Here is a 24,942-nt window from a genome sequence, read left to right as displayed (position 1 = left end):
TCCGGTAACCCAGTTCCGCGGATTCCCCGGCGCCCGGCGCCCGTTATCCTCTGACTCGGTCGTCTTCCCGTTTGTGGGTCGCGGGGGGCCGACAGGAAAGCGGCAGCGCCGGCTGCAGCAGGAAAGCCCCCGGTTCCTGTTGGGCGAAGGCTTCCGGGCAGGTTTGGCCGGGGTGCAGGCTCAGCCCCAGAGCCCCTAGAGGCCAGACAGCTCCTTCGTGTCACAGCTCCGGCAGGAGTGCCCCCCCAAGGCAGAAGGGGCCACACAGGCCCTGCGGAGGGGGTGGCCCCAGGTGAAGGTAGCTGGGGGTAAACTGGGCATCAGGCTGGGGGCGGGAGGAGGCTCCGAAGTGAGCCCCAGATCTCATCGTCTGTGGCCTGTCTCCTCACCTGTGCGCCGAGTCCCTCACCCATGCCGTGAGCCCCACCTATGAAATCAGCCTCCCATCTGTGAGGTCAGCCCCCGACCTTTGAAATCAGACCCCCCACCTGTGAGATCAGGCCCGTACCTGTGAGGTCAGCCCGCCACCTGTGAGGTCAGCCTCCCACCTTTGAGATCAGCCCCCTACCTGTGAGATCAGCCCCATACCTGTGAGGTCAGCCCCCCACCTTTGAAATCAGACCCCCACCTGTGAGATCAGGCCCCTACCTGTGAGGTCAGCCCCCCACCTGTGAGGTCAGCCTCCCACGTTTGAGATCAGCCCCCTACCTGTGAGGTCAGCCCTCCACCTTTGAAATCAGACCCCCACCTGTGAGGTCAGCCCCACACCTGATCCACCCTGGGTCCTCCGCAGCTGGGTGAAATCTAGAGCCGCCCCTGTCCCAGGCTCTGCTCACTACAGCTGTGGGATCCTGAGCACGTCTCTGCTTCTGTGGGATTCGGTTTCCCCGTCTGTGGAATGGGGTGCCCGACACCGACCTCGTGAAAACTGCTGCTGAGGGTCAGGACCCAATAAATGCCTAAGCCCTCGTTCCCGTGCAGGGTCCTTCCCCTGAGTTCAGCCTCAGACCGGGGTCACTTCTGGGACATCTGCTCCCTGGACACTGGGGGCCAGTAAGCACGAATGGAGCTCAGTCCACGGGGCTCCCTCCAAAGGCCAACGGTGAGCGAGGGGAGGGGGAGGGGGACACAGGAACAACAGGAAGTCTTTTTAAGACTCACGTGCCTGATGATCTCCTTATCCCCCCAACCCCGTCAATTAATTTTCCTCTAACTGCTCTTCTAACAGTAGTTTAATAATCTCTCATTATTCAGTACATTCACAGCCTCCGAATGTCTCACAATCCTCTATTTAATTAAGTATTAAATTTAAAAAATCTAACTCTTACTGCCGTTGGCACAAGCTGGGTGTAATCTGCAGTGTCCTCGTGGCCCCAAGAACTGTCAGTTACCGGGTGGGACAGTTTTTCTGTGTCCAGCCCCAGCGGCCCCCTCCTGCCGCTCTCTTTATCGTTGGAAGCCTTGAAGGACTAAGCCTGTCTCCTCAGCCCAGGAGTGGACACCCTCCCTGCAGGGCTGAGCGAGCCCGCTCCACACTGCACTGAATATGAAGCCGGCACAAGTGGGGTCTCCCCTCTGGGTCCAGTCTCCACTTCCTCACTCTCCCTCTTTCTAGGGCACTCGCCTGGCATCCTCCTCCCCACCCATGGGCCGCTCCCCTCCACCCGCACCTTCCAGGACAACAGGTGGGGCAAGCATCTCTGAAATGGCCTTTCTGGGAAGGGAAACGGTCCGGCGTCAGGACTCTCTGCTGGGAGCATGTCTGACCCTGCAGAACACAGGTGCAGGCTGCACGGTGACCCCCGGGGTTCAGGGAGGAGCAGTGAGGGCTCCAGGCCTCCCCTCCCTGCTTCCTGACCACCCTCAGGGTTCACCATGGAACTTCTCCTGAACTTGGACCTCCCAAATGCTCAGGTGCTCAGTGACCAGGGGCCTCCTCTGCAAACCTGACCCTGCAGCAAACCCTCTTCTAGACCTCACTCCACCCAGTCCCTATCCCAACTTCACCCCTGGGAGACTAACCTCACTCCAGCACAGACTACGCATCTGCTCATGCAAAATCCATTCACTCAAAACACTCATTCGTTCATTCAAAAACATGGAGAGCTCACCACCTGTCAGGGCCTGAGCGGGGTGTGGAAGACACAGTGGTGAATGAAACAGATGAAGTCCTGGCAGTCTCGTGGGAGAGACAACCATAAAATAAAAACAGGGTGCTTAGGTCCCAGATTGCCACTGGAGGCTCAGGGGAAACCCCTCTGAGGAAGCGTCATCAACAGGAGTTAAGCAGATACAAAGTTTAGGAAAAGCATTTCCAGAGAGAAGGCAGGTGCAAAGGCCCTGGGGTGTACAGAACCAGAAAAGACCAAGTGCCTGAGCAGAGCTGCTGGGAGGGAAGGACAAGACAGGGCCAAAGGCCGAGTGTCAGGCCAGGTGAGAACTTTGGGCCTTATGGAGCCAGCCCCCAAAGGGTGGTAAGGAGAGGGTGGGATGTTCCTACGTGTGTTTTCCCAGGCTCTGGGCCGGAAGCTGGGAAGGCCCAGAAATGAACCCACTGCATTTGCCCTCAAGGAGCAAGTGATCAATGAAGAAATGTCTAAGGTGACTGCTTCGGGACCTAGAGGGTTCCAAGCTGGATGGGAGGGCCCAGGGAGGCTTCCTGGAGGAGGAGTCCTGGAGCCTGCAGGCTGGGCAGGATAGTCTGGCAAGAAAGGGGGAAGAAGGCAGCGGGTGCCCTGGCAGCACCACACTCAGCCAGCTCCTTCCAATCACCTTAGTCCTTCTCTCACCCTCACAATGCCCCTCTGAGATAGATATCAGATTTATCCCAATTTTATAGCTGGGGAAAGTAAGGTACAGGGTGGCTAAGTAACATGGCCCGGGTCATACAGCGAGGTGGTCAGGGCCGTGCAGCGACAAGACCAAACCCAGCAGCCTGGCTACCCCATAGCTGGCCCACACTCAGTGTAAAGATGAGGGTCGGGGGCCCAAGACCCTCTCCCCTCACCCCTTCCACTGCCCACTCAGCTCGGAAAGCCCCGAAAGGGGCTGGAGAGGGTCAGAAGATCCCTGGGTCCCTGCACGGGGAGGTGGCCAGTTGTTTTCTGAATGCTTTTCCATTACAGAAACACGCTGAACACTATGGGTGAAATGGTGGCTGGTCTGGGATCTGCTGCAAGATATATGGGCCGGGGGGTGGGGGAGATGGGGAGGGTTACAGATGAAAACAAAATGGCCTGGGAGCTGGAAACTGTTGTGTCGAGGCTGGGGGTTCCTTCTATCAGTTTTTCTATATTTGGGGATGTTTGAAATTTTCCGTAATAACGAGGTAAATGGGGAAAAAATGCCCAAGACCTCCACAGACCTGGGCAATGCAGGGGCCCAAGAGTAGAGGCAAAGCAGGGGGTGTCCTGGCTTCCCTGGCCCGGAAAGTGGTCCCGAGGGAAGGTGACAACAGACAAGGGCTGGCTACTTCGATTCCAGACCAGTCCTGGCTGGCGGCGCTGCCTGCCACCATCCAACCCAGGCTGCGCCCAGCCAGGAAGGAGACCGAGGCCAGGCGCAGGGCTGACGGAGCCCCAGGTCTGCACAGCTCCGCAGCCGTGCCCTTAGCAGGGGTCTCCGGGGACCCAGCCTCCGGGACTCAATGGCAGAAAGCAGGCTGGCTCTCAGGAAGTGGGCAGCAGGCCTGCTACCGCAGGGCTGGAAGAAAGAGCAGGTTGTAATTGTGGAGCACACAGGGAATTTCAGACTTCCACTACTCTTGATCCTCCTGATTTATAGAACACTTTGAGGGTATAAACAGGGGAGCATGAGGTTCCTTGAAAGAAGCTGCGTGATTCCATGGAAACATACCCAGGTGGTTTTCTGCCTGAGTCTCACAAACTCCTATTCATCCTTCAAGACCCATCCAACCTCCCTGTTCTGTCCCCTGTGCTCCCACCCCTCGAATGGGGCTGTAGTGGCTTGTTTGGGTCTGTTTGCTCATCACCCCGTCCTCAGTGCTGGGCACTGACTGGGAGAGGCTAGGTAAAGCTGGTGGGTGAGTGACAGTGTCCCTCATTAGTCCACGGGACCTCTGAAGGTGGGCTCTCTCTCCTCCTGTGGCCTGGCACAAGTCTACGGAATGAAGCGGAATGTTCCTCCTGCTTTAGAAACTCCACCTATGCGGACACAGCCCCCCCGAAAACATCTGACACTGGTGGCTCACCAGTGCCGCCCACCCAGTGTCAGGGGACACGGAAGCTGCCCTGCATCTGGCAGCACCATGCCTACAGCACGCACTCGGTAAATATTAGCTTGTGCATTATTATTACGATCACAGTTTAGCTGCGGGATCTGAGCTTTCCCGACACAAACACCCCAGGGCTGTCTGGCTCGCAGACGCTGTCTCTGCGGGGCCCTGTGTCATCCTCATCACCCGAGCACAGGCAGCCCCTCCGCCAGGCTGGGACAGCAGTGCCCGCCCCTGGAAACACTCAGCCCTGAAGGCCTGTACACGGCAGGCGCCCAAACAACACCTACACGCAGCTCAGCGAACCGCACAGCGGGCTCAGCCGCCTGCCCACACAGGCCGCCGGGCTGGAAACTGCAGGCCCTACAGACGGAGGCGTTCTCAGCACCAGCCTCGGGGAGGGATTCGGGCCAGGACTGCCTACGGTCAGGGCCTCTCTGCAGAGAAGGAGCCTCTCTGTTGGCTCAGATTTGTGTCTGGATGTTAAGTGGGGTCATGGGTGTGCCTGGAGGTGGGAGACCGTCAGGCCAGGGGCTTAGCTCCCCTCTGCCAAGGGGGTCACCCAGCCCCTCCTGTCTGACCCTGGGGCTGGAGATCCGTGGGCTCCCCACAGCACAGGGGGCGGCAGTGGTGCTGCTACCTCACTGGGACGGCCCACACCTCCACACCCACGCTGGAGGCCCCACCAGACCCCCTGCCTGGCTCCCGGCCACCTGTGCTCTGGCATCACCTGCTCAGGGCGGCACCTCCACCTTGGCCTTGTCGCCCCATGTCATCCCCTGCCCCGACGTCCCGCCATCCCCACCACGTGGAACTCCGCTGGATCCCACGAGGGCAGGGGTCTGTCGGTCGGCCCAGAACGGGCCGTCCCCCAGCAAGGGCTCTGGACGGTGCTGGACGGGGTGAGGCCACATGCCCGGGGCCCGCACCAAGCCCACCCCTGCAGACCCTGGAGCCCTCCCCAGCATAGGAAGACGAGGCCCCACGTGCACCCCTGCGTCCGGAAGGCCAGCGGGGGCTGAGTTAGGAAACGTGCCGTTCATGCCACCCCTCAAGCATCGCCCTGTCACCCAAAGTCTTCAGGTCACCGAATCCCCCTCTGGCCCACAGTTTGTGGGCAGACGACCTTACGTGGTCACTTCAGCCACCTGGCCGCACGCCTCTCCCCGTCCGGCCCTGGGGAGGTGAGGCGGGGGCTCCGCGAGCCCCCAGACCAGAGCGACAGTGCAATTCCAGATGTGAGGGTGTGCGGGTGCCTCCCCCTCCCGGCCCCATTCGGCCACGGGCACCGTTCACGTCCCACTGCGGCCGCGAATCCCGCTCCATCTGTGCCCCTCCCCGTGAGCCACGGGCCGAGCCCGATCCCTCAGGACGGGCTCCTGTCCCGGCCCCCGGCCCACGCCAGCCAGCACAGCCATTCCCTACCTCTGGCGGATAGCTTCTTGGTGTTGATGATCTTGGCTGCATACTCATGGCCGGTGCAGAGCTTGACACAGCGTCGGACCACAGAGAAAGCCCCCCTGGGGGAGAAATGGGAAACAGAGGCAGGGAGCCGATTAATCCCCCGGTGAACACCCCAGCACCCAGCCTCTGTGCGAGGAAGGGGCACCCCTCCCCCAAACGACCCCCAGCCCACCCCGCCCAGTGCCAGCCCAGCAGGGGCCCCTTTCCCGGCAGCTGGCAGAGCCCAGCTGACTGGCACACCCAGCTCCTGCGAGCCCCCCCCCCGCCTGGGCATCCTCATGGGGCAGCTGGACCGAGGGCCTCTAAGCGAGCATCCTCCCTCGCTCTGTGCCCAGGCCTCTGAGGCCCAGTGAGTCCTCCCAGAGCAATGAAGCCTGGCCCAGCTCCAGACAGCGGAATAGATTGGTGCAGCCTGCAGGGACTCTGTGAAGGTTCTGGAGGGAGGGAGACGCATCGCATAATTAAGCTGCAAAGCTGGAGGCCAAGGCCCCCTCCCCCGGATCCTCCACCAACACTGCCCCAAGTTATAGCAGAGGCCGCAGAGTCCCATAGCAGAGGAGACATTTACATGCCCACAGCATTAGTGCTTCGGAGAGGAGAGGGGACCAGCCTGGAGAGCCAAGAGAGGGGAACCCAGGAGAGTGGGTGACCACTGCCAAGGCCATCGAGATGTCCTGCATGTGGCCCCGAAACAGTGACTCATGAGGGGAGGAAGTTTTGCAGGAGGCGGCACGGCAAGGCAGAGCCCAGAGAACAGGCCCGTTTGGGTCCCGGGCAGGCGTGGGGCACAGGCCGGAGGGAGCCTGGGGCCCGTCAGAAGGTCCTCCGTGGTATTCAACTTGTCACCACCGTCGGTTTAATTTGATTTGAGATCATCTTCGAAGAACATTAGACCCAGCACGTATGAGACACAGCCGGAACGGGAAATGTCTTGGGAAGGGTCCAGACTGGAGGCCGCCAGGGAGAGGCGGGCACAAAGGCCACAGATTGCTGAGCACAGGGGGCCAGGGGAGCTGGGGACACCCCTGAGCGCAGGCCCCTCCCCCGCCTTCCCTTCCCAGAGGCCCTGCGGGCACAGCCTCCATCGGAACACAGCCTCCCCCGGACCCCCCTCATAACCCCACCCTGGAGCCCTGCTGCCCACGCAGCCTGAGAAGCCCACCAGCTGCCCGAACCCGGACTCTGGGCCACAGGAAAGCAGCGTCTTAAACAGGGAATGCTTTTTTGCTCTCATCCTGTTTGGGAACAAAACTTCATTAAGACAGACTATTCACTTCCTTGGAAAATAAATAAATATTACACTAAATTTATTTGAGCATTTTCTTAACGACCCAGGTCTTTATGATCACTAGCTGTGCTCAGAGATGTATCTTTGCTTTTCCAAAATCAGCCAGGGAACTGGGCAGCGGCTGCCTCTGCGGGACGGGGAGCCGGGGCTTGGGCGGGGGCCACACAATTCACTCTACATCCTCTGTCCTGTGTGATTTTCTCACTATGTGCATGGGTTACATTCTCAAAATATTCTTGTTTTTTTTTTTTTTTTAAGAAAAGAAACATACAGAAAGGATTTTTTTTTTTTTTTTTTGACCGATGAGACTAGCTTGGGAGAGAGCGTGGTGAGGGGGAAAGGCCACAGGCTTCGAGCAGGTCTGGGTTCAAGTCCTGCTCTGCACCGGGTTGCACCCTCTGAGCCTCAGCTTCCGCATCCATCTAAGGAGCAGGAGAGGCTCACAGAGCCACTGCGAGGGCTGAGCAAGGCTCCCACGTGGCTGTCTGCCCGAGGCTGCGATGGCCCCGTCTTCACCAGCCCAGCCCACCCCTGGTCTTCGAATCTGCTTCCTGCCCAGGAGGGCGGAGGGTATCACACGTACAGGGCTGAGCCGCCACCCTTCGTGCTCTGGCCCCCAAAGGGCACGGACAACCAAGCACTGGCTCACAAGCCTCCTTGGGATAGAGCTTCCTACGCCAGAATCCGACCCCACGATGTTGCAAGTTCCAAACAGCCAGAGGGCTGCTCTCAGCATGGTGGGCGCCAGGCGAGGCACCAAGGAGCCCTAAGGTGAGCTCATCCCCGGAGGGGGAAGGGACCCCCCACAGCCTGTCCACCGGCTGCTGCCCAGCCAGGGTAAGTACAGGACTAAGCGACAGGGAGCCGGGAAACCTCCCTGGCACACGGCAGGACGCGCATAAATAAAGCGAACGAGAGCCGACAGCCAGGTGGACGATCCTGGACGGGCTGCCCCACTGCCCCACATCTCCCAGTTCAGACCCTGCTCTCTCCTCCGTAGAAGGCTCTGGGTTGGTGATGAGGGAAGCGCCAAGCGGGCAGGAGCCAGACGCTGGAGGAGACCAGGAAGGTGGCAGGCACAGCCCCCGGCATCCAGCAAGCGCTCAGCCACGATGCTCGCAGGTACCACTCAGGCTGGCGCGGGGTCTGCTCTCAGACACAGGCCTCCCTCTCCCAGAGTCCTGCCTGCCGGGTGCGGGGGAGGGCGCCTCCGGAAGCCCCTCTGGGGTAGGGCTTCTCCTGCTCCTGCTGCCCGGCCTGAAGAGAAGTTCTAGAAAGAGCTGCCCAGCCCCCGGGGCCCAGCCCCCCAACCCTGGTCTGCCATGGGGCACCTGCACTCCAATGCCTGTCAGCTATGAGGGGGGGACCCGGGCTGGCCTGGGGTGAGGCTGTGCCGGGCCCCTGGGGAGCCCTCAGAGTTCAGCCTCCCAGCTGAAGACGCGTGGAAGTCGCCAGGAAAGCCTGGCCAGGCGCCCGGGCAAGCTCACGAGTTAGAGGGCTACTCTGTGACTTAACTACCCTGAGGGAGGGTGCAGGGGAGAGGCTCTGCCCCCGATGACCCCCGCCCCTCGGGCAGCCCCTTGGCTCCCCTCTTCCATCCTTGAAGCCGGCCTCTCGGTCACCACCATCCATCCCCCAGTCTCCTCCCACCCCCACCCCAGGCATCCGCCCCCTTCCCGGTCGCTCTGCTAGTTAGTCGAGGCCGATCACAGGAAGCCCCCCAGAAGCGCCAGCGTGCCAAAAGGCATGTGCCGTGCGGGCCATGGGCTGCGGGCCCCCGACACCTTGAACATCACAAACAAAAGTGAGGCCAGCAACCGCCCTCCCTCAGAGCTCACAGCGTCTGCCCCACAGAAACTTCAGTCGTTGAGACAGCAACACGGACAAAGAGCCTGGGTCTGTATCCTAAGCGCCTCCCCGGTGCCACCAGGCAGACTCCTTGGCGTCCTTCAAGACTCAATTCAGTACCTCCTCTCGGAAATCTTTCCCCGCTCCCACGGGAAGTCAGCTCGGTCTCCTCTGGACGCCGGAGGCTGCACGTGTCTCGGCTCACGTTGCCCACTTTATTATAATTACTCATCTGTCTGTTTCTGGCCCTACACTGTGGCTCTCCACGTGCGATCGGGATGCTGGGGTCAGGCACAGCGTCCAGACTGCGATAAGAGAGTAAGGCCTGGGCTTCCCTGGTGGCGCAGTGGTTGAGAATCCGCCTGCCGATGCAGGGGACACGGGTTCGTGCCCCGGTCTGGGAAGATCCCAGATGCCACGGAGCGGCTGGGCCCGTGAGCCATGGCCGCTGAGCCTGCGCGTCTGGAGCCTGTGCTCTGCAACGGGAGAGGCCACAACAGTGAGAGGCCCGCGTACCGCAAAAAAAAAAAAAAAAAAAAAAAAGTAAGGCCTGACCTACAAGCACCACAAGTCGACTGTGGAAAGTGGAGCTGCTGGACGTCAGCACATGTCAGGCCAGTGGGGCAAGAAGGGGCAGCCTTCTGGAAGGACAGGGAGAGCCCGGGATGGGGGAGACTCTGGACCGCAGGCCAGCAGGAGAGGGTCACCTCCCGAGGCTTCCCTCGATGAGGGGGGGCATCTGTTGCGGTGGTGGGAGTGTCTGTAGGTGGGGGGATGTCTCCTGTGGAGCGGAGGCCGTGGAGCCCCTGATCAAAGCAGGAGGCTCCCCACCGAACCCACAGGCAGGCCGGGATAAAGATGCAGAAGCACACACAGACGGGGCGGACATTGGCCTGCATCCGGGTGGGAGCTGCCTGCGCCGCCCGACACTCGACCGTCCACGAACGGCGTGGCGGATGGTGGCCGGCTGCAGGGCCGGGGAGGCCACCTGGAGCAAGGCCACCCAGCGCAGCTTGTGGGGGAGAAGCCAGGAAGGTGGGCGTCTGGGTGCGGGTGAAGGTCAGGGAGGGTGAGGGTGAAGGTCTGGGTGCGGGTGAAGGTGCCTGGGAAGAGGGTGTGCCTGGTGGGGGGACCACGTGTACTTCGAGGTCGCCACACGATGCCCCGTGTGGCACGTACTGCTGCGCTCGGGTTTAGAGTGGTCTGAATGACGTGTTCAGAGGAGGAGGCTCCTGGGCACCAGGCACGTCGTGGGGCTTTTTTTTTTTTTTTTTTTTTTTTTTTGTGGTACGCGGGCCTCTCACTGTTGTGGCCTCTCCCCTTGCGGAGCACAGGCTCCGGACGCGCAGGCGCAGACGGCCATGGCTCACGGGCCCAGCCGCTCCGCGGCACGTGGGATCCTCCCGGACCGGGGCACGAACCCGCGTCCCCTGCATCGGCAGGCGGACTCTCAACCACGGCGCCACCAGGGAAGCCCGTCATGGGGCTTTTAAAAATCAGGTAAAGCTAATGAGAGGAAGAAAACGCTCAGTCCTTGCCGGCTGGCAGATCAGAAAGCTCTCTCCTGTCTGCGGTGGGACCACAACACCAGAGAGGCCGGCCAGAGAGAGGGGGAGGTTAACTCCAGAGCTGCCTGGGGTCTGGTCTGCTGCAGGTGGGCGCCCAGCACTGCTGTGGCCGCGTGGGCCCACGGTGGCACTCGAGGGTCAGTCTCTCGCCAGCGAAGGGAGTGACTGGCCCCTGCGCACCGGGCAGACGCAGTGAGCCAGCAACTGGCTCCCCGTCCCCTTTACTCTCTCTTTGCTCCCCGTCCAACCTGTGGCCATGCCTCTGAGCTGCCCCCGTGCCCACCCACCCGCCCGCCCGCTACCACCTGGAACTTGCCCCTGACATTGATTACCTGCAGCCCCCATGGAGGGCCCCACTACGCCTGCTTTGGGGACCTGTCCCCCCCTGTTCTGTTGGCAGAGCCCAGCTGCCCAGCCTGCCCTCTGCCCGCTGAGCCGAGCTGGGGTTGATGGCAGAGGCTGATGGGGCGGGAGGGTCCCGTCTCGCCCTGTCCCCAGGGTGGGGACTGCAGACTAGAACACGGAAGCACTGACCATGGACGCTGCTCTCGGGACCCTGCATCCAGGGCCTGGGGCTGCAGGGCTGCCTCACGATCGTCACCTGCAGCCCGTGCAGAGGTCCTGGCACGGAGCGGGCGTCAGAATCGTGTAACCCGGGGAGCCCCTACTTCCGCTTCTCAGCAGCCGCTCCACGCTTCCACTGCATCCCTCCCAGTGGACATTCCAGGGACGTGGCAGCTCCTCTCTCCACCGCCCCCATCCCTGGTTCCAGCCCTGCACCCGACTCCGGCTCTCTCCATCCAGTCCCAGCCTCGCTGGCACCTGCCTGCCTGCCACCAGGGCTGCGAGCTGTTTGCACAGCCCAGTGGCAGACACACCCGGGGGCCAAACAACGTCCACACTCTGCTAACTCAGATGCTCGGGAGTGGCCAGCCAGAGCCAAGGGCCCACGGCTCGTACCCCTCCACAGCCTTCTGAACTTTTAGAGCCAGAAGCAGCCAGGAGTCCTGAGGCAAAGAAAAGGACCAAAGCCTTGTTTATCTGGTTTGTAAAGGCTCCCACACAGGTTGAGCGCAGGGGTGCCCGCTCAGTGAAAACAGCCCTGCTGGCCCTCGACTCCCCAGGCAGATCCACACATGAAGATCTTTCTGGAACAGGCTGAGCAGGCGGCAGAGGCACTTGGCTGGTCCAACAGTTTTATTTACCGCGTTAATTAACACATGGATGTTCTGAACCAGCCTGAGGCTGTGTACCTCCGTTCTGCCCAGCCTGGGCCGCAGCCCCAAGTGGGCTCCGCCGAGGAGGGTCTGGGCCAGCGCTCGGGGGCGGGGAGCGGGGGGAGCGGGGAGGACAGCTCAGCAGACACGCTCACTCACCACACCAGGCCCTTCGCTTGCTTGGACTTGTGGATTTAAACTACATCAAGCTGCTGCTTATTTGCGTGTTAGCAAAAATTTTTTTTTCTACCTTCCATTAAAATGACGGGGGAGGTCCCTTTGTATTTTTAATCGGGACCTAAGCAATTTGGTAGAAAATAGGAACTTCTACATGAGGTTGTTGGGTTTATTTCCTGCTTATAATAACAATTTTAAAAACAGAAGCCCTGCTTGCAGTAGAAAATGGTGTAAACAAGTGGTTTCAATAGAGCGAGTCGAAGCCGCCTCCATCTCTGTGACCCGTTGCTGGCGTCCCACGATGCTCTGATGTGTCTCCAGTGAGGTCTACACCACAGGAAGGCTTTCCTCTCCAACACTCAGGAGCCTCTTGCTGTTTCTATTCTGCTTTTCCCTCTCACTACTTCCCCACCCTGTGAACGACTCTTCCACGGCACGATCTGGCAGCTACATACTGCTTCACGGGTGGACGCCGTCCGGGGACATCAGGAGGCCTCGGGGTTAGAGCTGGTGAGGAGAGTGTGCTGGCTCCGAGGGGATTTGGGCAAACACGTGCCATGCTGGGCAAGAACATGAGGTCCCAGTACAAGAGCCACGTCCAGAGCGCGGGCCCATGAGGGCTGCCCAGAATCCACCAACAGGATGGCACACAGAGCTCAGGGGACCGTGTCCCACTCCTGCCCAGGACCCAGAACGTCCTGGGTTCCAGAACAGGGCCTGAAGTAGACAGACTAGAGACCGACACTGGACAACATTTAATCCCTGTGGTCTCCGCAGCATCCTGGCGTGCCTTTTATCAGCGCGTGAGTTCCTGCTTTGTCTTTGGCCTCTTATATTTAACATCACTTCACACGCAATTCCCACCCTTTGACCTAGATCGCATACTTGTCATCTTCACCGTGGAGAACGTTCCTTCCACGGGTGGCCGAGTGTTTCCTTGATTGGCAGGCATTTGGGGTGTTTCCAATCTCCCTGCTTGTAAATGCCTGCCGTAAACATCTCGGTTATTTCTGTAGAGCCTATTTCCAAAGGCACAATCGCCGGGTGATTTACAACCACACCAGCGATGGAAACGCCAGCTCTTGCCACGTCCCCAAAGTCTGACCCTGACCTTTCCAAGGTCCTTCCTTGGAATCCTGGCAGCTCCCCGGCCCCGACCTCTGAGCTTGGGCCAGAAATTCAAGTCATAAGTCATCCATGCTGTGCTAGGGTACTGGGGCCACCACAACACAGTACACGGGCTGGGCAGCTGAAACAACAGAGATCGCCCCACAGTTCTGGAGGCCAGAAGGCCAAGACCAACGTGCTGGCAGGGTCGGTTCCTTCTGAGGCTGTGAGGGAGACACTGTCCCAGGCCTCTCTCCAGCTTCTGGGGTTTTGCTGGTGGTCCCTGGGGCTCCTTGGCTTGTAGAAGCATCACCCCCATCTCCGCCTTCATGTTCACATGGCATTCTCCCTGTGTGTCTCTGCCCCAATTTCCCCTTTTCATAAGGACACAGTCCTACTGGATGAGGGCCCACCCCCCACCTCGGCTTAACTAATTACGTCTAGGACAACCTTATTGCCAGATGAGGTCGCATTCTGAGGTACGGGGGTTAGGAGTCAACATCTGAATTTTGAGGAGACACAATTCAACCCACAGCACATGCTGACCCCCAACTCAGCCTTACCGAGTCTGCCACTGCACGCACCAGTCAAACATTTCCCAAATGACCATCCTCAAATATTCGCTGCACAGGATGTTCACAGATGTTAGGTACAAAGGGGATTTTGTGGGCAAAAAAGTTTAGAAACCAGTAAGTTAAAATGTTTTCCTTCCTTCCTTCCCTCCTTCCTTTTTTACTGCAGGACTTCCCAGGGCCTGTAACATGGTCATCTGTACTGTCAATTTCCAGCCAGTGAGTATGAGGTACAGCCCTTCCCTAACTTCTTTGACCAGAGAAATCTTTTTTTTTTTTTTTTTTTGGTCTTCATTGTTTTACTTTACTTTTATTTTATTTTATTTTATATTTGCGTTACGCGGGCCTCTCACCGTTGCAGCCTCTCCCGCCGTGGGGCACAGGCTCCGGACCCGCAGGCTCAGCGGCCACGGCTCACGGGCCCAGCCGCTCCGCGGCACGTGGGATGCTCCCGGACCGGGGCACGAACCCGAGTCTCCTGCATCGGCAGGCGGACCCTCAACCACTGCGCCACCAGGGAAGCCCTACTTTTATTTTTTTAAACAACTTTATTGGAGTATGATTGCTTTACAATGGTGTGTTAGTTTCTGCTGTATAACAAAGTGAATCAGCTATACATATACATATATCCTCATATCTCCTTCCTCTTGCATCTCCCTCTCACCCTCCCTTATCCCACCCCTCTAGGTGGTCACAGAGCACCGAGCTGATCTCCCCGTGCTATGCGGCTGCTTCCCACTAGCTAGCTATTTTACATTTGGTAGTGTATATATGTCCATGCCACTCTCTCACTTCGTCCCAGCTTACCCTTCCCCCTCCCCATGTCCTCAAGACCAGAGAAATCTTTACCAAAGAAGTCTCAACTGGGCCAAGAGTGGGGGGCAGGGAGGGCTTCTAGTCTAAGGGCTCAACACTGAATGCATCCATCAACAAAGAAGCAAATGGCCAGGGTGGGACAGAAATGCCACCTGAGGACACCCACCCAAACACAAGAACAGCAGCGCTGCCCATGGAGTGCATCTCAGATGGAGAAAACCCGAGCTTGGCCCCCCTTCTCCCCGCCTGCCCCTTGGAACAGGGCACTCAGGCCATGGCGGCTGCCCCTCCCGTCGGAAGCCCCGTCCCCACCCACGCGGGTGTCAAGGTCCCCCCCACTGCCCTCCTCCCAGACACCCCGGGGAGCAGGGCTTCATCTGGAAGAGCCAAGAACAGGAACTCAGAGAGAACGTGTTCTTACATTTCTGACAGTGCTGAGAGCAGCTGGAATGCTCCGTGAGCCGCGTGGGGAGCCATGACCTGACCACGTAAGGCTTATGACAACACGCACCCTACATCCTAATGAGATTTAGATATCAATGACCGCAAAGGGTAATCCTTTCACATTTCTCACGCGCTCATGTCATCACTGTTACTTTATACAGTCACGTCAAGTTTGTGAGTCCTACACAGATGAGCAGAGCCCGACTCTGACGCTTGTCCGTGACGCCGTGCTGCTCTTAAACCTCTCACACCTCACACGGTCACCCTCAGTACCGCCCAGATCCAACGTCCCTCCCCGCCAGAGCGGGGTCCCCTGAGTCCCCGTTCCACCGGGTACAGACATCCTTGAGAAGCTTCCTGGAGGGCTCAAGGCAGCAAAGCCAACAGGAACAAGAGGGTGGGCACCAGCCCAGGGGACACAGTGGGGTCTGAAGGAAGTAGGGCTCGCTGGGATTACCGAGTGGGTACAGAGTTATTGTTTGGGGTGATGAAAAAGTTCTGAAGATGGGGAGTGGTGACGGTTACACAACACCGTGAATATACTTGATGGCACTAAACTCTACATTTAACAATGGTTAAAATGGTAAATTTTATGTTATGTATATTTTATCACAATGAAAAAAAAGTCAAAGGATGGAGAAAGATATACCATATTGATCTCAGACAGAGCAGACTTGAGTAAGGAAAGTTACCAGGGACAAAGAGGGACTGGATTTCACATCATGATAAGGCAGTCATTTCTCTAAGACATAACAATCCTTAGCATGTATACCCCCAGCAGCAGGTCAACAAACTACATGAGGCAAAACTGAAAGACATGTAAGGAAAAGTAGGTGAATCCACTAGTACACTTGGAAACGCCAGCACCCCTCTATCAGAAATGCACAGACCCAGCAGGCAGAAATTTGCGAAGGACACAGTTGAACTGAAAAGCACCATCTATCAACTGGATGTAATTAACATCTAGAGCCGACTTCATCCAACAACAGCAGAACACACATTCTTCTCAAGTTCACGTGAACTTTCACTAAGATAGAGCACATTCTGGGCCATAAAACACCCTTAACAAATTTATAAGAAAATAAATAATACAAAGTATGCTCTCAGATCATAATGGAATTAAATTGGAAATGAAAAATGAAGAGATAGCTGGAAAAACCCCAAAATACATGGGGATTAATAAACAACATACTTCCAAGTAACACAAGAGTCAAAGAAGAAATCTCAACAGCATCACCTCTTGGGTAAGGAGGCTAATGATAGAAGGATATGAATCAGGGAAAAGGTCAGTAGGTCAAGTTTACCTTCTTGTCCTGGGTTTTTAGGTGCAGGGGTGTCTCACATTATTTTTTAAATGGAAAATCTTCTACATGTAATATTTTACAATTTACAAACATTTAAAAATAAAAAAAGTATGGAATAAATTACACAGTAAAATAAAAAATGAAGAAGAAATCTCAAAAGAAAATTTTAAACATTTTAACAAAATGAAAATAAAACTTATCAAAATTGTGGAATGCAGTAAAAAAAGTGCTTAGGAAAAAATTATACTACTGAATGCATATATTAGGAAAGAAGATTTTAAAATCAATAAGTTTCCACCTTAGGCGACTAGAAATAAGAGCAAATTAAATTCAAAGTAAGCAGAAGAAAAGACATAATAAAAGAGCAGAAATAAATGACATTGAAAACAGGAAATCAACAGAGAAAAATCAATGAAACCAAAAGCTGTTCTTTGAAAAGATCCATAAAGTTGACAAGCCTTTAGCCAGGCTAAGATAATAAGAGAGAGGACACAAACATCGGAAATGAAAGAGGTGCCATCACTACCGATCCCTTGGAAATTAAAAGGATAATAAAGAAATACTATGAACAACTCTATGTCCACAAACTTGATGAAACCTAGATGAAATGGACCAATTCCTTGAAAGACACAATTTGCCAAAACTCTCACAAGAAGAAATAGACCAGAACAACAAATACTGCATTATATCATTTATGTGTGGAAGCTAAAAAATAAAACAAACAAATGAATACAACAAAACACAGATTCACAGATATAGAGAACAAGCTAGTGGTTACCAGTGGGAAGAAGGAAGGGGGAGGGGCAAGATAAGGGTAGGGAATAACAAACTACTGTTTATAAAATGCATAAGTTACAAGGATATATTGCACAGCACAGGGAATGCAGCCAATATTTTATAAGAACTTTAAATGGAGTATAATCTGTAAAAATTTTGAATCACTATATTGTACACCTAGAACTAATATAATATTGGAAATTAACTATACCTCAATTTTAAAAAGTAAAAAAATAATAAAAGAGACAATTTGAATAGACCTATATCTATTAAAGAAGTTGAATCAAAACATTACAAGAAAACTACAGATCAATATTTCTCACAAACATAGATGCAAAAACCCCCAACAAAATATTAGCAAATTGAATCCACCAATGTATAAATAGAATTATACGCCATGACCAAGTAGGATTTACCCCAGTTGTGCAAGCCTGGCTGGTTCAACATTTGAAAACCACTTAATGTAATGCATCACATCAACTGACTTAAAAAGAAAATCACATGATCATATTAATAGATGCAGAAAAAGCATCTGACAAAATCCAACACCCATTCATAATAAGAACTCTCAGCAAACTAGGAATAGAGGGGAACTTTCTCAACTTGATAAAGAGCATTGTATTAGTCAACTCAGGCTGATAACAAAATATCATAGACCGGGTGGCTTAAACAACAGAAATTTATTTATTTGCTCATAGTTCTGGAGGTTGGAAGTCCAAGATCAAGGTCCGGCAGGGTTTGGTTTCCTATGTGAGCTCTCTTCTGACTTGTAGGTGGCCACCATCTTGCTGTGTGCTAACCTGGCCTTTCCTCAGTGGGTACGTATGGAGAAAGAGCAAAGCGTCTGGTGTCTCCTCCTATAAGGACACTAATCCTATCAGATCAGAGCCCCGCTGTTATGACCTCTTTTAACCTTAATTACCTCCTAAATAACCAGTCTCTAAATACAGTCACATGGCGGGGGTAGGGCTTCTACCTATGAATTTGGGGGGGCACACAATTCATTCTGCAGCAAGCATTTACAAAAAACCTACAACTAACATCATATTTTTGGTGAGAAAGTAGGTGCTTTTCCTCTAAGTTCAGAAACAAGGCAAGAATGTCCCTTCTCACCACTCTTTTTCAACATCATACTGGAAGTCTCAGCTAATGCAGTAAGACAAGAAAAGGAAATAAAAGGTATACAGACCGGAAAGGAAAATATAAAACTGTCTTTCTTCCCAGATGATATGATTATCTAGGTAGAAACTCCCCAAAGAATTGACCAAAAAACTCCTGGAACTAATAAATGATTATAGCAAGGTTGAAGGATACAAGATTAATATACAAAAGTCAATTTCTTTTCTATATATCAGCAATGAGAGAGTGGAATTTGAAAGTACAAACACAATACTATTTACATTAGCACCAAAAAATGAAACACTTAGGTGTAAGTCAACAAAATATGTACAAGGTCTATACTGATGAATGAAATCAAAGAAGAACTAAATAAATGGAGAGATATCCCATGCATGAATAGGAAGACTTGATATTGTCACAGTATCTGTTCTTTCCAAGTTGATCTATACATTCAATGTAATCCTAATCAGAATCCCAGCAAGATATTTTACGGCTGTCGACAAATTGATTCTAAAGTTTATACGGAGAGGCAAAAATTGCTTCTCGGCCTTTTGGCTAAGATCAAGTGTAGCAGACAGAGAGGCAAAAGACCCGTAACGGCCAACACAATATTGTTGAGAAGAACAAAGTTAGAGGATTGACACTACCCGACTTCAAGACTATAAAGCTGTGGTAATCAAGACAGTGTGGTTTGGTAAAAGAATAGACAATAGATCAATGGAACAGAATAGAGAGCCCAGAAATAGGCCCACACAAATAGTCAACCAATTTTTGACAAAGGAATAAAGGCAATTCAAGGAAGAAAAGATTGTCTTTTCAAAAAACGGTGTTTGCTATGGACTGAACCTTTGTGTCCATGCACCCCCAGCCCTCCACCACCAAATTCATATGTTGAAATCCTAACCCCAATTGGACAGTATTAAGAGGTGAGACCTTTGGGAGGTGATTACGTCATGAGAGCAGAGCCCTCATTAACAAGACTAATGCTTTATAAAAAAGACCCCAGATAAATCTTTCCACCCCTTCTGCCATGTGAGGACACAGGCGTAAGATGACCATCTAGGAAGTAGGTCTCACCAGACCCTGAATCTGCCAGAGCCATGATCTTAGACTTGAAGTTCCTAGGACTGTGAGAAATAAATATTTGTTGTTTATAAGCCATCCAGCTTATGGTATTTTGGCTATAGCAGCCTGAACAGTCTAAGACAGTACTGGAACTACTGGACATCCAGATGCCAAAAAATGAATCTAGACACAGCCCTTACACCTTTCACAAAAAATTAACTCAGAATGGATCACGGACCTAAATGTAAGATGCAAAACTATAAAAGTCCTAGAAGGTGTCACAGGAGAAAATTTAGGTGACCTTGGGTTTGGCAATGACTTTTTCAGATACAACACCAAAAAGCATGATCCATGAAAGAAAGAATTGATAAGCTGGGCTTCATTAGAATAAAAAACTTCTGCTCTGTGAAAGATGGGGTGAGCAAATGAGAAGACAGGCCACAGATGGGAGAAAATATGTGCAAAACACATATCTGATTAAGGACTTGTATCCAAAATATACAAAGAACTCTTAAAATGCAACAATAATAAAAAGCACAAGCAAACAACCTGATTAAAAATAGGCCAAAGACCTTAACAGAGACCTCACCACGGAAGGTATACAGATGGCAAATAATCATAGGACAAGATGCTCCTTATCATATGTCATCAAATCCAAATTAAAACAACAATGAGATACCACCGCAAACCTATTAGAACGGACAAAATCCAGAACACAGACACCACCACATGCTGGTGAGGATGTGGAGCAACGGGAACTCTCACTCATTGCTGGTGGGAATGCAAAATGGTGCAGCTGCTTTGGAAGACAGTTTGGCAGTTTCTAACAAAACTAAACATACTCTTACCATATGATCCAGCCATCATGCTCCTTGGTATTTACCCAGCGGAGTTGAAAACTTATGTCCATACAAAAGCTTGCACACAAATGGTTATAGTAGGTGTATTCATAATCGACAGAACTTAAAAGCAACCAAGACATCCTTCAGTAGACTGAATGGATAAATAAGCTGTGGAACCTCCAGACAATGGAATATTATTCAGCACTAAAAAGAAATGAGCTATCAAGTCACAAAAAGACATGAAGGAAACTTAAATGCAGGGTACTAAGTGAAAGAAGCCAATCTGAGAAGGCTACACACTGTATGATTCACAATTACATGACATTCTGGAAAAGGCAAGATTATAGAGACAGTAAAAAGGGGTTCTCTGGGGCTCTGGAGGACGGGAGGGGATGAATGGAGGAGGACAGAGGATCTGAAATACTGTAATGAGGGATGCATGACATTATACCTTTGTCAGTCCTGTAGAACTGTGCAACACAGAGTGAGCCCTATGGAAACTATGGGTTTCAGTTAATATTAATGTAGGAATGTTGGTCATCAATTGTAACAAGTGTATCATGTCTGAATGCAAGTGAGATGGTTACAGGACAGGGAACTGGGGCCTGGCTGTGAGGTAAATATGGAAACTCTCTACTTTCCATGCAATATTTCTGTAAACATAAAACTGCTCTAAAAAAATAAAGTCCATTGGGGTTTTTTTTAAGTATAAAGAGAAAACAAAGTATCTTTTTATGACAGGGGTGGGAGTTGGGGGATTCTTTTAACAACATGCAGAAAAGCATAAGGAGGGACTTCTCTGGTGGTCCAGTGGTTAAGAATCCGCCTTCCTTTGGGCTCCCCTGGTGGCGCAGTGGTTGAGAGTCCGCCTGCCGATGCAGGGGACACGGGTTTGTGCCCCGGTCCGGGAGGATCGATCCCACATGCCACGGAGCGGCTGGGCCCGTGAGCCATGGCTGCTGAGCCTGCGCGTCCGGAGCCTGTGCTCCGCAACGAGAGAGACCAGAACAGGGAGAGGCCTGTGTACCACAAAAAAAAAAAAAAAGAATCCACCTTCCAATGCAGGGGACGCGGGTGGTCAGGGGCACTAAGATCCACTAAGATCCCACATGCTGCGGGGCAACTAAGCCCGCGCACCACAACTACCGAGCCCACGCACTCTAGAGCCCGCAAGCCACAACTAGAGAGAAGCCCGCGACAACAAAAGATCCCGCGTGCTACAACTAAGACCCAACGCAGCCAAAAAAGAAAGAAAGAAAGAAAAGCATAAGGAAAATTCCGGTATATCCGAGCCACATTGAAACCTTGACACCCCAACACGACCGAGGACGTGCACAGGGTGAGGAGGATGCTGGGGGTGTCACAGACTCTCCAGATCTGATAGCACCCGGGACCACCCTCTACAGCTTCCAAAGTGTCTGCCCCCGGGCTCTCAGGCCCCCTGTGGAAGATGGGAAGGGTGAGGGCACCAAACGCCTTGCTGAGCTCACGGCACTGTGGGTGGCAGAGGCAAGGCCTAAATGCAGACACCCCTCTGCGCCCTTCCTGCACATTCGCCTACCAGGTGCCCTCTGTTGGCTCAGAAAGAACAGGGGGTTGGGTGGGAATAGATGGAATATTCCAGTGGGGGTGGAGCAGGAGCTGAGTGTGGGAACCTGAGCCAAGCAGAAGTCTAGCATCACCATCCCAGCTTGGAGAGGAGGGGCTGGGGGCTTGCGGTCAGAGCAGGGGCTCAGCTGCCAGGGCTCCTTCCAGGTCTGGCTCACAGGCTGGCTCTTACTGGCTACAGAAAACCAAACGTTAGGGCTTCCCTGGTGGCGCAGTGGTTGAGAGTCCGCCTGCCGATGCAGGGGACGCGGGTTCATGCCCCGGTCCGGGAAGATCCCACATGCCGCGGAGCGGCTGGGCCCGTGAGCCATGGCCGCTGAGCCTGCGCGTCCGGAGCCTGTGCTCCGCAGCGGGAGAGGCCACAAGAGTGAGAGGCCCGCGTACCGAAGAAAAAAAAAGAAAACCAAACGTTGTGGTTGACGTCATGCTGGTAGCTTGACGTTAGACGTGATGGGGGTATTTACACCACAGGGATGGGCGAGCGCTATGGATCAGGGTCCGCCCCCCACCCGCCAGCCCAGTTGTTCACGTTTATCAGGCGCCTCTAGAAAGGGGGCTACACCAGGGAATGGCACCACTCCCCTCCCCCTCTGTGGATGGAGTGGAGTGTGTAGGAAGGGGTGGGGTGGATGAGATCCCGGCCAGGGGACGAGAGAGAGGGGCCCTGGGCAAGGGCTGGTCTCCGCTGAGGACTCGCCTCAAATCCAGCCTGTCGCGTGCAGCCTCCATGCGCACACGCCACTCCTGGGCTTCTCGTGGGGCCAGGCTCACGTCTGTGTGCTCCCCCCTCTCGCCCACCCCTCCCTCCCCCGTTCCGTGTAGGTGTCTGTCTCTCTCCTTCTCCACCCTTCTCTCCAGTACATCTTCAGTAGCAACTACACTGGGCCCTGCCCCCCCTCCCCAGAAGCCATGGAGAGGACCCGAGTACTGGGTTTGCATTAAGCAAAGACCAAAATAAGGACAGAGGTGGGACAGGAGGGCAGGAAAGCCCCAGCACCACCCTGGACCCCTCGGTGCCAGGTGCCCCTTCCTCCCACCAGGCCAGGGCACGGCCTGAGGGTCAGACCCAGCGGTGCGGCCTGCGGTGGCCTCTGCAGAGGCTGGGGGGCAGCTAACAGGAGCGCTCTGGCCCCGCTTGGCCCCTGGGGTGGGGCACTTGCTGGGAGGACAACCGGAGGAGGAGCAGGAGGAGCGGGGTGAGCAGGGCCTCCCGCAGCTGGACAGCTCAGCCTGGACTGGAGGATCTCTGGAATTCCTCTCCTGCCTACGCTGTGGGGCCTCAGCCCATCCCAGGCCCACCCACACCCAGGGCCTCTGTTCATCTGCTTCAGGAGAGCTGAGCCCGGAGACTGATCGAGGTAGCCTCAGCAGCCCATGGGCCACCTGTTAGAACCGTCTCATACCTGAAGCCCGAGGTGAACTCAGAACAAGTGAGCACTGGGTCTGGTTTAATTTCTATTCTTCATGCTTTCACGGGTTTAAAGAACTCCCGTTTCGTTTTCTGTGAACTGCCTGCTTACACCCTTCATCCATATTTCAGTTGGAATTTTGGCTCTTTTCTTATTGACCTGTAGGAGCTCTTTCTATGTGAAGGCAACCCCCACCCCTTCGCCACCTGCAGCCCCTGTGGCCCTGTGTGTTACATGCTCGGGAGAGAGGGAGCAAGGCACGTTTTTGTTTGCCCCCTAAGATAACCTTGGAGCCTTCAAGGGCAGCGCTTGTGTCTGCTCCTGTTTGTCCCCAGAATCCTGACAGCACGGGATTCTACCAGGCAAAAATCAACTCACCCTGAATTATCAGAGACCAGGGACCACAGAGGATCCCAGAACCGTTACTGACTTTTCCTCTGTTTTCCATCGAGAAGAGCCAGCTCAGAGAGAGGGCCCTGGACCTCCCTGGATACCCACAACCATCCTTGCTCCAGCCACCTGGGGTGCTCTGGACAAAGCCGGGGTGTCACATCACGGGCCTCCCTTCTAATGACACTTGGACAGAGCACACCAAGCCATTTCACCAACAAATGACTGCAAACACTTTGAAATTTTCACAAGCATGAACATGTTATGGGAAGGAAGTGAATACACCTCGATTATAAAGATGACAGAACTGTGTAGTGACGGAGGTGCTCAGCTGGGGGACTCTGGGAGCTGCCTCCCTGCCCACCTCACCCCAGAGACGCAGAGACCTGATGCTTCTCCACAGGGGTGCTGGGGGGGTGTTGAGAAGTCATGCATGTGAACCCTGAGACTCTGTTCCAAAAGGAAAACTGCAGTTGGAAGTGTCAGAAAGAACCCCCCAAGGCCAGAAGCCAAGGACACATGACCCCCCCGGGCATCTGTCCATGGTCAGCTGCCCGCCACTGACGGCCAGGCCAGGACGGCCCAGGAAGGTCCAGCAGAGGCACCGAAGGAGCTGGTACAGGAGGTTCCGGCAAGGAGCAGCTCACACTTGCCGAGCTGGGGTCCAGGTCAGCCCACTCGCCTACCTCGGGCTCAGGCTGACTGTCCTGATCTGGGGACACTGACATCGCTTCCAGGTCACCGTGCTCTTAATATGGACCCCCAGAGCCTGAGCCCAGGGCCCGCCCCAGCTGCACCCCCATCTGCCACATTCACACTCAGGGGCCACCCTGGATGGGGACGGAGCCCGGCTCCAGTCTCCACATCTGGGATGCACCCAGCACAGCTGGAAGGGCCAGTGTGCCCCGGAAAGCAGCCCAGTGGCTGCCCTCCCAGTGCAACCGTGGATGGACCTGAGGGCCGATTCGGGTCACAGGACAGTTGGATGCACACCCAGCCGCAGCGGCCGGGGACTGTCCTCCCAGCCCGGGTCTGTGAGCGAGGGGCCCGCAGAGCCACCTTCAAAGGCAGCCCTTCAAACCCGCGTCGGTCCCCCTCGTCACAGGGCCAGGCAGTCACCGACAGGGACAGAACTGAGTCAACCCCCCCGGGGGCCTGAAATTACTGCTGAGGCCGCGCAGCTCACGGAGGACGACGAGCAGGAGTAGACAGACAGGGGAGGAGGGACACCGACTGGAAGGTTCGGCGGCCCTGGCAGGAGGCAGGGCGTGTGGGCGGCGTGAGAGCAGCGCCGCCTGCTGGGACAGGCACTCCAAACAGAGACGGCCACTTGCCACCCACAGTGGCCCAGACACGAAGGGCGTCTGGAGCTTAGAACAGTGGGCTTCGTGGCCGTTTGATTCTTTTTTCCTGCGAGGTGTGTATCCATTAAAGCTCTAGGGGGTTGTTTTTGTTTTGCGTTTCAGGTCAATTCGACTTCATCCCTCTTAAGTTTTATTCTCCGGGAATACAAATACCTGTATTTGTATTTGTGATGGGCCTATGGACACCCAAGCATCTGACAGGTGAGCTTTGTGGCAAGTCTCAGAGGAAGGAAGTGGGGGTTCCACAGAGCCAATTCGTGGAGACATGAGGGACCCCACAGTCATTTGACCAACCCTCCTGGTTTACAGAGGGGGAAACTGAAACCAGA

The 24,942-nt window shown here is 54.5% G+C and overlaps 1 protein-coding gene across 17 annotated transcripts in view; it reads right to left on the bottom strand.

The window, feature by feature from the left end:
• The window catches only part of CAMK2B (calcium/calmodulin dependent protein kinase II beta), a 94,548-nt gene that overhangs the window by 55,363 nt on the left and 14,243 nt on the right, over positions 1-24,942 (bottom strand). For all 17 annotated transcript variants that reach the window (XM_067043053.1, XM_067043059.1, XM_059075089.2 and 14 more), the window contains exon 2: positions 5,660-5,754. In XM_067043053.1, the coding sequence (XP_066899154.1) occupies positions 5,660-5,754 (95 nt within the window). The remainder of the gene's footprint in view (positions 1-5,659; positions 5,755-24,942) is intronic.

This window comes from Kogia breviceps, chromosome 9 (genome assembly GCF_026419965.1).
Source record: "Kogia breviceps isolate mKogBre1 chromosome 9, mKogBre1 haplotype 1, whole genome shotgun sequence".
Classification (NCBI taxonomy): domain Eukaryota; kingdom Metazoa; phylum Chordata; class Mammalia; order Artiodactyla; family Physeteridae; genus Kogia; species Kogia breviceps.
The sequence above is the reverse complement of the archived record's forward strand: the minus strand, read 5'-3'. Positions and strand labels throughout refer to the sequence as shown.